The sequence below is a fragment of the Phalacrocorax aristotelis genome, chromosome 3 (genome assembly GCF_949628215.1).
Source record: "Phalacrocorax aristotelis chromosome 3, bGulAri2.1, whole genome shotgun sequence".
Lineage (NCBI taxonomy): Eukaryota > Metazoa > Chordata > Aves > Suliformes > Phalacrocoracidae > Phalacrocorax > Phalacrocorax aristotelis.
The window spans coordinates 36282866-36295804 of record NC_134278.1 but is presented as its reverse complement, the minus strand read 5'-3'; the positions used below and the strand labels follow the sequence as shown (position 1 = coordinate 36295804).

General features: G+C 40.8%; 1 protein-coding gene across 1 annotated transcript in view; it reads right to left on the bottom strand.

Moving 5' to 3' along the window:
- Nucleotides 1–2031, bottom strand: part of MEI4 (meiotic double-stranded break formation protein 4) — an 82793-nt gene extending 80762 nt beyond the window's left edge. The window contains exon 1 of the mRNA XM_075087128.1: nucleotides 1948–2031. Coding sequence (XP_074943229.1) covers nucleotides 1948–1990 — 43 coding nt within the window. The 5' untranslated portion in view covers nucleotides 1991–2031. The remainder of the gene's footprint in view (nucleotides 1–1947) is intronic.
- Nucleotides 2032–12939: the final 10908 nt, after the last annotated feature.

Genomic DNA, 12939 nt, shown 5'->3' with positions numbered 1-12939 from the left:
ACAGTACTGTTACCACTACCATGTTTTTCTTTACTATTCTCACTACTAAAGACTTGTGCATATTTGCACAAAAGGGAATTTATTCTATAAAGCCTGCTGTTCGGAAATTATAACTCAATGGTGTAAATTTATCCGTTCTTATGTCAGCACAGATTTCTTCCCCTACGAAAACAGAACTGCAATTGGCTGGGTGGAAATACATTTGGTTTGGAAATTGAGGACATACTTTTCATTACAGCTTTATGAGACACCCCACAAAAGTCAGACCCTTAGTCATTTACAAAGTTCCACATGTGCTAATAATATTTAATTACATAAAGTATAAATTTAGTTGGCATTTTGGACTGTGGAAAATAACCCCCGTCATTATATACTGCCAAGTTACAACAGGAAAGCAGCCACATCTCCTAAATTTTACCTACTGCAATGACTACATTAGTTCTTGAATGTCGAATTTCAAACTTGAGTTCAAAAAAAGGCAGTCATGAGGATTATACAGAGATTATTTTGCATCTCTTCCCATGTTAAAATATATAAACTAAAATATCACCATACTTTTTCCTTTTTACTTTCACATTTTCAGCCTTCATCTGAATAGTTCCTTTTCCACAAGTTTTTATATCTGCAAGATCAGTACCTTTCAGTCAACAAGTTTCCTTCATGTAAGTTACCAGAAAGCATCTGTTGCATTTCAAAAACCTTGTGCTTGGCTTCCTCACGTAAGTTTTATACTGGCAGTATGAAAGATGAGATTGTTCAGAAGAAAGGAAATGTTTGTAATACAAGACAAGGAAAGAGAGAATAGCAGGGATACTACAAATCTGGTATGCTAAAAAGCATACAGTGTGAAATGAAAAACAAAGTTTTATGTATACTATAGACACTAACATAACTATAACCACAACTAAATACACAGTGCCTGAATATTAGTTTATGAAGTACTGGGTGATGTAAAAGATAGTGGGCTACGGAAGCAACTTGTCAAGCGTTCACAGCCAAGTCCATTGAAAAGAAAAGTATTTTTTACACTTTAATTCAGCTCAGTTACTATATTCAAATTAAGAAAGTGAATGGTAAATAAAAGAAAATTAACCATTATTTTCTTCAGTCGGTCACCGATAGAAGTGTAGAAGACTGAGCACTGTGATTTCTAAATTCCTAGGGACAGGATGATCAGAAGCAATTATTTCAATTCATTGAAACTAGAAATTATCAGTTTCAGGTAAAAATATTGGAATTCTTTGATAATTCTTTTCATATCTGCATATTTAATGGAACTTTGTTTTAGCAAACAAGGTGTTAAGACCATTAATTGCATTCTAGCATCTATCCAATACAACTTAGCAATAACACAGCATTCTTACTCTTGACTTGAGCGAAATGAGTAAGAAAAAAACCTTCAGATTTGTAGCATATTCTAAAAGAAAACCAAGACTCTGAATGCATATAGACAGACGCCATTCACAGCCTATTGTTTTCATTAATAATTAAAAGTAACAGGTGCAACTTTCATGTGAAGACTTCCAAATAAGCCATTTCCTTCCAAATAAACCAATTTAGCTAGACCTTTCTTCAGGAAACCCCTCCCCGAACACCCGGGACCGCCCACGCCAGGCCTCCCGCCCCCAAGGAGAGCGCTCCGGGCGGCTCGAGCCAGCCGGCGAGGCGAGGCGCCCGTTCCCCTCGCCTGACCCACCTCTGCCACCCCGGGCGGCCCCCTGACCTCCGCCCGGACACGCCGGGGTTACAAGCACGAAGGACGTGCCCAGACGCAGCGGCAGCCGCGGGAGGCGGCCCACCGACCCCGCGCCGCGGCGGTGGCTGGGGACAGCTTCTCGGACCGCCGCCTCCCGCCCGGAGCTCTCCCCCATCCTCCCTTACCGCCTCCCCGGCCGCAGGGAGGCCGAGGCCCCCGGGAAGGCCCGACGACCTCGGGCCCCGGCTCACCTGCAGCCGCAGCCCCGCCGAGGGGGCCGCTTCCCGGCTCCATGGCGAGAGCAGCGCCCGGCGGCCGCCCCCACAAGGCGCTATCCCGGGGCTGAGGGGCCGCGCCCCCTGCTGGGCCCCGCCAGCCCCTCGCGAGGGCCCAGCCCCGGGGCGCCGTGTTGGGAGCCCCTCGGTGCAGGCCCTCCTCCTCCCACTCGTGTTTATCTCGCCCAAACACGGTGTCCTGGTTTCGGCTGGGACAGTGTTAGTTTTGTTTGTAATAGCTAGGATGAGGCTGTGTTTTGGATTTGTGCTGAAAGCAGTGTTGATAATGTGGAGATGTTTTAGTTGTGGCTAAGCAAGTGACAGACTTTTTCAGCTTCCCATGCACTGACAGGTGCACAAGAAGCTGGGAGGGGACACAGGCAGGACAGCTGATCTGAACTGGCCGAAGGGATATCCCACACCATATGACATCGTGCTCAGTATATAAAGCTGGGGGAAGAAGAAAAAGGGGGGGGGGATGACACACATGCTCAGAGTGATGGTGTTTGTCTTCCCAAGTAACCATTACGTGTGGTGGAGCCTGCCTTTCCTGGAGATAGCTGAACACCTCCTTGTGATGGGAAGCAGTAAATGAATTCCTTGGTTTGCTTTGCTTGTGTGTGCAGCTCTTGCTTTACATATTAAACTGTCTTTATCTCAACCCACAAGTTTCTTCTCTTTTACTCTTCTGATTCTCTTTCCCCCATTGCACTGGGGGGGAGCAAGCAAGCAGCTGTGTGGGGCTTGGTCACTGGCTGAGGCTAAACCACAACTCACACGTGTTGCCTACAGGTGTTGCTGGAGCCCACTGGCTCATGCCGTGGGCATTTCCTTCTGCTCGCAGGGCTGGGGCAAGCTGAGGGATGGAAGGCAAGGATGGAGGCCACCTCGCCACAAAGGCAAAGACTGCCTTAGTCGGGAAGGTGAAAGAAGGGGTAGCAGGGGAGCCCCGTGAAGGGAGATGCCTAAAGGCCCCTTGTGCTGCCCCTGGGAGGGAGAGGAGCAGCTGGGCAAGCAGGGCCCTGTGGAGAGGTGCAGGTGCAGCCCCCGGGCACCCCGCTGCACGCTGGGCTTTCCCGCTCAGCCTGCTGAGGGTCGAGGTGACGGAGCTCACAGTCACCTACGTCACTTGAAAGGACCTGCATGCTCTTACACTGATCTATGTATGGTCCCAAATCGGGCATTTTTACTGCTATAAATTGCATGTAGGTCTCTTGAACTATTTTTTTTTATTAATTTAGGTCTCTTTAAGCATTTCACATGTTCGGATATCCTAAGAGCAGATGAGATCATAAAACATAAGAGCAGTATTTCTTTAACAGTACATTGGAAACAAGCTGCCTTTCAGCAGAAACACCGAGATCAAAGCTCACCAGTTAAGAAATTATTTTTGTATGTAAAATTATATTCTTTACACAACTGTGCTGAAAAGGCTGTATTAAGACTTCTTGGCCAGAAATGGATTCTATTCATTTGGGAATGGTGACAAGGGAAGACAGGAGGAGAAATAAGAAATTAGTGATGAAGTTAGATGCATTAGGTGCAGTTGGACTTATCACAATACAAGTTCTTGAGTAGAGGGGGATTGATCACAGAAGTATTCAGATGTGACAGAGAAGTACACAAAAGTATTCAGATGTAACAAACAATATAGACTTTTAAAACTCTCATCCCCATTTTTTGTTCTTGCATAATCTAAACAGCTTTATTTTTAACACTTTCAATTAATTTATTCAAAAAACTAACTATTTTTTGTCGAGATATATAGCGGTAGCTTCTGAGGTAATGTAATTAATTTTTTTTAATTTGAAAAATAAATTTACCATCCCGGCTGCAGAAAACCGCTAATACATTGGGACTTTCACTTTAGACTTCAAATGATAAAAATAAATTAGAATGAATAATTTAGAGACTATTTTCATTCTGACAGCTCTACTTATTTCTCACTGAAACCCAGGGGAAAAAATAACAAAACATTCTCTAGCCTTTTATTACAGTGTCACATCAGCAGCTACACTTGATTTCTAATTTTCGGTGCATCTTTTGTGCATGTAAGTGATGCAGATGCTTTGCAAAGTGGACAGTCACTATGTAGATCAGAACAACCCCATTTTCACATAATCTTTTCAACTGTGACTGAAATAAAAGATTCAGAGACATCAGTGCTTTTACCTGCAAGCCTGGGGTTTACATATCGAGAGCTGAATCTAAAAAGCAGAATTAGGCAGAGGCAACATTATTACTGTTTTAAAACAGAAAGTGGCTCTGCGTTTCATAAGAATACCAGTCCTGCTCATGGTTGTAGGCTTACTGAGAGGCACCTAACAATCCTGAGACCTTCTACCATTAAAAAGCTGCCTGGAGGGATGTTTTTCACTTCATTATTTTGTACTTAAACATCTAAGAGCTGCATAAGTTTAGTTTTAGATGCACAGCCTTTTTTTTTCATTTGGAGCTAGAGGTAGTTAAAAAGAATGTCTCTCAAACTTACAAACTTATTGTATGCAGCTTTCAGAATACCAACCAAGGTACACCTTCTTATAGCTTTTAGGTTTGCCTTTAAAATAAATTGAAGCATCACAATATTTTCAAGGTGGTAAAAACCTGATTTTCCTCCCACCCCCCAATAAACAGAGCATCTCTAAGGAAGTTTTTATTCATCCAAAAGCAGCAAAATCTGAACACAATCAACCACAGATTCGGTGAGATCTGTGATCCTGTTCTAGTGAAGAACACTTTTCAAAAATAATGTATAGAGCTTGTATTAACTTTATGCACTGAAAATTCCCAGTGATTGCATAATCTAATGTTACTGTTTCATGAACAGTGAACAATGGGGATGTGTTCACATGCATTTGTGCACATGTGCAAATTAATATTATATCCAATTAATAAAAAATAAGATACAATTTGATATCCAAATGGGGGATGATTAACACTGTATGTAATCTCAAGTGAACCAACAGTAAAATAAGGCTTTCATTTGAAATAAAGAGCTTGTAGATCATGAAGAAAGCTGTTTCTACTAGTTGCACTTAAATTCTTTTGACCTCTGTTTCTGAAGATGCCTCTTCATCTTAAAAATGGTCAAAGGATATATTCATGGCAAAAGATCATAAAAATAATTAGCTGCTTTTATTAATAATTAAACATAAAAGCAGTGCAGGTGTTAAATCGCATTAAAGGTCATGAATTCTCAGTATTTTACCAATCTGCTTGCTGAATAATTACAGACAAGTCAGTGGCCAACTGAGAACAAACCGCAAAAACACAGGTTTCAATCAGTTGTTAAAAGTAAATGGATTGCATTACTGTCAGACATACAGACCCTTCTCTTGGATGCCTACAGTATCAACAACAATTTAAGCAAACATGAAAGAATACCTTTTCGTTTGGAGAACTACAATCTGTCAGAATTCATCAGACATCTTTATATTTTAATGTATGTCAATTTACCCAAGAGCTGGAAGTGTCTGAAAACACGTATGAAATATGCTGTCTCAGCTGTTGTTGCAATTTTGACTAGCTGATGTGGGGCAAGAGATACACTGTCTTGAGAGAAGCATGTGAAAATCACGAGCGGGAGCATCAGTGTCTTTTCATTCCAGCCTTCATTCTTCTGTGTTACAGTGCTATATTTAATTAAACATGTCGGCATCATGATTGTTCATTACTCAGCATCATGCTCTTTTAAAAATAGATTATAATGTGTTTGTGATGGCTCTATTTTGTGTGTAATTCTAATGCCAGAGTTATGGCTCAAGTAGTCCCTTTGATCTAAACAAATCATCTGATTTAGGATGTTATGCAATGACGATTTTGTTACTGTTCAGAAATAAAGCATTACCACCAGGAAAAAAAGATAATACTTCAGCATCAGATGCAATGAAAACCTTGTTCTACAAAAGCAATACAAAAAGTTAGACATAGTATGAGGAGAACAGGGAAACAAACAGAACTTGCTACTATTAAGAGGCAACATACCATCAGTTGTGACAGTATGCTCTGTTACGAATAGATACTTTCCTGTGCTTTATTTAAATGTTATCACTTACATAATGACAATATATTCCATTCTTTGCTATAAAGTATATACTAAAGAAGGAGAAAACGTTTCCCTCAAAGAATTTCACCATCTGGAAATCAATACTAAAAGATTCCCACACCACTAGGTAAGAAAAAGTAAAAGCATGTTAGTAAGTAATCAAAATGGTGGTCATACTTTAGTGTAGAGATGTTTAAAAATGAACGTGGTGATATAGCAGACAATTTTCTGCATTTGCATTTCATTATTGATCTAAGACTAACAAAATGCTGTTGTGAGTGTTTTTTTCTATTTTCCCTGTATAGGACACCAGACATCTCTGAAGAAACAAAAATTAAAGTAAGGCCATATAAAAAGAGTTTTCATTGAATTTAGTACTTTTTTATTGTAATTCCACAAGGTTTTCTTTATAATGTTTATAAAAAAGCAGAGAGAGGAAGAGGCAATTGCTATCAAATAGCTATCCTAGGATATACAAAATTCAAATTACACTTCTACATATGGGGCTAGAATCAAAGAGCATCTGAGCAGTCCTCCTTAACTGCCTCATAATACAGAAAATCGAGTGCCTTAAAATATCCACATTAATCTGATTTAATCCTGAGACATTTTGATTGGCATTCCTCTGTGCAAATATTGGGTGTCAGCTGAATCATGGGTTACAGCGTCCATTTCTTTCTATTGACTTGAATATGTCTGGCATCACTTTTGATGAAATTAGTTTCACCTCTTGGAACGTATTGACTCTAATCACACTTCACACAAAAAATATCAGATGCTAACCTGCTTAAGACTCAGTGATTGTGCTAGTGCTGCAGGAAGGTGAGGGCTCCAGTTTTGATCCCTGCTCTAGGTAATGTGTATCTTTCTGCTGCAAGAACTGGAATGTGCCCTACTTTCAGGTAAGAAACCAAACTACCTGTATGTGAGGGGATGTATATGATACCATGTAATATACTGCCTCGGCCAGGAATTCATTCCTTTGATGGAAGAGCGGTAGTAGCAATGTTGGTCTTGGTGATAGTCCTACTTGAAGTGGGACATAGGACTGACTAGACAAACTTTGGTAGAAGTCCTTTCCAAACCAAACCAAACCAAACCAAACCGAACCAAACCAAACCAAAACAAAACAAAAGCAAAACAGAGTGCTCTGCCCCTCCCTTCTGCTCAACCACCTGAAGATAGCCTATAGTCTGGTGAATTGGGCTGCAAGGTGAGCAAGGTAGGCTTGAACACTGACTCAAAAGTGAGTTGAGTATGTGTGAGCCACATTGCGGGTGAGCTTTCTGGCCACTGAGTTATCAGACAGAAACTGGTTAAAGTACCTACTGTCTGTATTTTGTAAAACTTTGACTATTCCAGACCTAAAATCAGGAGAGGTTTTGAAGGCTGTGACCTGTATGTGGACATACGTGCTCTGATCTACACTGGAGGAAATGGCATGCAGTCCGGCAGTCTTGCACATTGGTAAGAATTTTGATTCCCACAAGAAGCTCCTCACTTGGCACCTGCCTTTGCCAGTCTTACTCTTCCCAGGAACCTTGGTAGTATCATAGAATCATAGAATCGTTAAGGTTGGAAAAGACCCTTAAGATCGAGTCCAACCACTAACCTATCACTGCCAAGGCCACCACTAAACCATATCCTCAAGCACCACATCTACCCTTCTTTTAAATAACTCCAGGGATGGAGACTCCACCACCTCCCTGGGCAGCCTGTTCCAATGCTTGACCACTCTTTCAGTAAAGACATTTTTCCTAATATCCAATCTAAACCTCCCCTGACTCAACTTGAGGCCATTTCCTCTCGTCCTATCGCTTGTTACCAGGGAGAAGAGACCGACACCCACCTCGCTACAACCCCCTTTCAGGTAGTTGTAGAGAGCGATAAGGTCTCCCTCAGTCTCCCCTTCTCAGGACTAAACAACCCCAATTCCTTCAGCCACTGCTCATAAGACTTGTTCTCTAGAACCTTCACCAACTTTGTTGCCCTTCTCAGGACACGCTCCAGCACCTCGATGTCTTTCTTGTAGTGAGGGGCCCAAAACTGCACACAGTACCCGAGGTGCGGCCTCACCAGTGCCGAGTACAGGGGCATGATCACTTCCCTACTCCTGCTGGCCACACTATTCCTGATACAAGCCAGGATGCCATTGGCCTTCTTGGTCACCTGGGCACACTGCTGGCTCATGTTCAGGGGGCTGTCAACCAACACCCCCAGATCCTTTTCCTCCAGGCAGCTTTGCAGCCACTCCTCCCCAAGCCTGTAGCGTTGCATGGGGTTGTTGTGACCCAAGTGCAGGACCCGGCACTTGGCCTTGTTGAATCTCATACTGTTGGCTCCGGCCCGATGATCCAGCCTGTCCAGGTCCCTCTGTAGGGCCTTCCTACCCTCCAGCAGATCGACACTTCCACCCAGCTTGGTGTCATCTGCAAACTTACTGAGGGTGCACTCAATCCCCTCATCCACATCATCAATGAAGATATTGAACAGGACCGGCCCCAACACTGAGCCCTGGAGAACACCACTTGTGACTGGCAGCCAACTGGATTTGACTCCATTCACCACCACTCTCTAGGCTCGGCTGTCCAGCCAGTTTTTAACCCAGCGCAGAGTGCACTTATCCAAGCCGTGAGCAGCCAGCTTCTCCAGGAGAATGCTGTGGGAGACAGTGGGAAGTAGTAGTGCTGAGAAGCCTCCTACTAAAAAACATCCATAGTCTTTGCACTGCATGGAAGTTGTTTTCTGGACCTAACAGCCTCTCTGTGATATTTGTGGCACTATCCAGGTCATGAACTTTGCAATATCAGTCTGGTTGCACCACACAGCTGCTGTCGAGCACAGGGAAGCCCTACGTGTTAGGAAATCCACACCAATTGACCAGGCACCAAAGTACTCTTCCTGCTTCGGTCCACGATGGACAACATAGATGTTCCCTCATTTTGTGGAAGCTTGTATTGTGTACACACACTCACTTGCACACAGGCACACACATAAGTAGTGATAAACAGACCTATTCTTATAGGTCTATATAGTCTGGTTTAGTATTCAAAATTAGGGTAACTTCTCCCCTTAAAAGGACTGTACTGTACTGCTCTCATAGGTGAGGAGAGGGAGAGCCATCTGTTCAGCCATGTAAATTGTTACAATTTCATTCACTTCAAAGGAGTTTTGTCAGTTTGCTCTAATTGTAAATGTGTCCACTGAGTTTAACAACCTTAAACCATTAATTCATTCCTTTTTCTGGTGTGAAATGCAGGCTTCGGGTTAAATTATTAAAAATGTAGATTATTGGAGCCTAGAATTCTTTGTATCTAGCAACTACGGAAAGGAGATTGGAGAAAGGAAAAGCACTCGGAAAAACTTAAATATTTTAGACTAGTAAAATGAATTTCTAATGCAATAGTATAAATAGAATAGGTCATATATAGATGTATACGCACGTAGATATGTATATACACGTTTAGACGGATAGATGGACAGACAGACAGACACATAGCTAGATACAAATGACAAAGTGAAACAGGTTGTGGTAAAGAGGCAAATAAAGTGATTTTTTGTTATCTGAATAATGTTTCAACTATAGCAACTGGCTTCCAAAGATAGAACACTTTGTCTCCTCCACATTCAACTTTCCTTCCCTCAGAAAAAGCCCATCACATGTCCTAGTTCAGTGGTTACTGAGCTTTACAGCTGAAGGGTTGAATGTAATTTTAACAGATCAAGGGAGCTGCAATCAACACTGTGTCTGCTTTGAAACTTTTCTCCTGTGCTTCCTGGGGCTCCTGGAACCCATCAAGGAAGGGCAGTAGACCTGACATAAATCCTTTCTTCCAACAGCTGGACTGTTGCTGCGGAGAAGAAGAGCATCTGCTTACAGCATGATAGGGTCACATTACCAGGGTTCCCATGCCTGAAATAAAATAGTGGTGATATATGAATGTGAGCATCAGTAGATACAAATGAAGATGCCATTTAAAACTTGCATGGCATGACTCAAGTGACACAATTTCGAATTCAAATAAAATCCATGAAAGTTATGTCCTGATGCAGCTGTCCAGAAATCTGAAGGTCCGTATGTGGGCCTCAGGCCACCGATTAGAAGCACAAAGACTGAGTTGTGCATATTTTAAGGGGAGAAAATTGCATGTGCCCATAGGTCTCCAGAATTATCCATTCCATAGGAGGATTTAAGCGGCAATCACCCATCTGCCAAAATGTGTGTGCTGTCTTTAATCATGTTTCTGCTAAATGAGTAGAAAACATCAGAAGAAAATAAAAAGAAAAATTGCCAAGGCTGCCAAGTGTGTAATTATTAAGAAAACATATAGAAGGAATTGACTGCAGTGAAGGTGAACCTAAATTTTATGTTATGTGTAAATTTTGGAACTAGACTGAGTTGTCATGACTTTCGACAGCACTAAAACCCTTGTTAGAAGGAAAGATGCTTCATTTAAATCCATGAAAACTACTGTGTAGGTACAGTTCATAGAATTAATTAAATTCAGTTCTAACTAAATTCTATCTTATTTAGTTCTAACTGAATTCTAGACTTTTGTGGAAATAATTCACTATTTGATTTTTCAGTTATGATAGGTAAAATCAATGCACAGTTTTTCATTTCAATTGTAACGTTAGGTTGCTCTTTACTATAGCTGGGTTGGCTGTATAACTTGAGGTCTCGAGCACTGGAGGAACAATGAAAGAAAAAGCAGCAAGTCAGCAGAGTGAAATTCCTATGTAGGTTACTTGGATAATTCGTATCTGAGAATAAAGAAATCTGAGATCTGTGAAGTACATGAGATATTTGATATATGTGCTGTATAATTTCCTTAAGGTCTGTAAGAAAGTTAAACTGAAGTTTAATCAGAAGTTTTGCTCTACACTGATCTGTGAGAACCTAAGTTGAAATTGGACCAAGAAATGCATTTCTGGAGATAATCCTTTTGTATTCCCATGTACCTTGCATTTGCAGGGGAGTTATTTTCCAATAGCTTTTATACTTTTCATTCCTTCTTCAACTCTACTATTTTATTTATGCTTTATCACCACATTCTACAGACAGATATGTGCATGACTTCATTGAAAGTCATGCACATATGCACATATTTTTCTCAAGGGGAAATGTGGCCTTTAATAAATATGCAATGTGGCACAATTGTGATTGAGGCAGGCAGTTTTAAGATGCATAACTTGATTATTTCAAAAACAGATTTCTTCAAACATGCCAAAGGCAGGTATATGTCAAGCTAAAAGTTAAGTGAATTGGAGTGTAAAAGGACAACCTAAATATTTTTCAAATTATGCAGAAGTATGTTTGCTCATATTCCATAACTCAGAACAAGCCAGGCTGGATTTTTACCACACTTTCATAATAATTCATATTTGGGTAGTGAACAAACATGAACAATATTAGCACAACAGATCATGTTCTTAAACCTCTAAATGTCATAACATAACTTCTCAACCATAATTATGGCCAATGCATGTGAGATGCTACAAAAAGTAAAACACTGTTTCCTCTTTGTTTCCTCATTTGAAATGTTTATTTAGCTAGGCCTCAGAACACTATTCCTTGCTATTAAATATCTTTGAGGAATGACACTTTCAGTGCCCCTGACTGCTCAGAGTTTTGAAGTACTGTCAAAGTTCAAAGAAACCTATGTTAGCACTGGTGTTTTCTCATAAGCTAAGAATCTATCTTTTCCTCAGAAGTAATTACTTCTACACTTGTTTTCAGGGCTAGAAATTGTTCTGCCAATATCCGTGAAGACCAGCTTGTCCTCACTATTTTTATTTTATTTGTGGAAAACAGATCAGATAGACCGTCTCAGTGCTCCAAGAGTTTAGTTCAGTTAAAAGTCAATACCGAGCCAAAGAGATGATCCCAGCGTCCCACAGATCATTCCGTAGACTGTCAGTCAATATGATTTCAGCTGGGCCTCTGTATCTGGTAAGTCCAGTAGGAAGTAATATGAGGGATGGAAGCTTACATCAGTTGGAAACTTAAGAAATTCCACAGTGGGTGAGACCAAAGGTTCATCTAGCCCAGTTTTCTCTCTCCTACAGCAGCAGTGGCAAAGGCTGTTAGAATATTATTTAGAGGTTGTTCACTGGCATGTCCTTTCTCAGTTGTGTGTTGTTCCAGCTCTTAGACACCGTTGAGTCCTTCATTACTGCCATAGCTGAGAATCCTTATGTTTTCCTAGTCATCTTTGTGGTAAGAAAGTACCATTGCTTAAATTTTATTGAACAGAGTGACACAAGGAATCAGTCACAGTGTGAGAAATTAAACTTTTGTCTCCAGCTTCTTTACTAGAACCCTATCTAATAAAGTCAGTTATCCTATTTGACCTATGTGATTAACAAAAATATTAATTAGCAACTAACATGGACAGAAGTCTTCCCAACTCTGTTTAACCCAGCTGCTTTCATAGATGTTCATTTGTTTAGCCTTCTTCAGTACATATTTATTTATTTCCAAGATCATCCATTTTCATATTTGTTATGTTCAAAGCAAAAATGCAAACCATACAGATAGTGTTTTTACTCTTCTAGGTAATGTTTTTTAACCAGAGCTTGTTTCAAGAGTTAGTGATCATATTTAAGATTACTTCAGCTAATCTTCAATAGAAAATAGGTCACCTGTTAGCCATTAGCAGCTGAAATAGGTCAATAGGAGAAGATAGCAAAACCCTTTAAATTTAAATAGTAAGGTGAAGATACTGTCTTCAATAAAGCATAAGGGAGGAGTTCAGCAAAGCTGACAGAGAACTTGAAGCAACAAAGAATGTGGAGGCATGAAGGGGAAGTTGGTTTCCACTAATTTGCCTTTCTCTCTCAAAAGCGGCTACTTCCCATTTATGTTTCCCTCAGAGCTCGGTAGCTGTAGTCTAAATGTTACAGGGCCTTAATTCACTCTT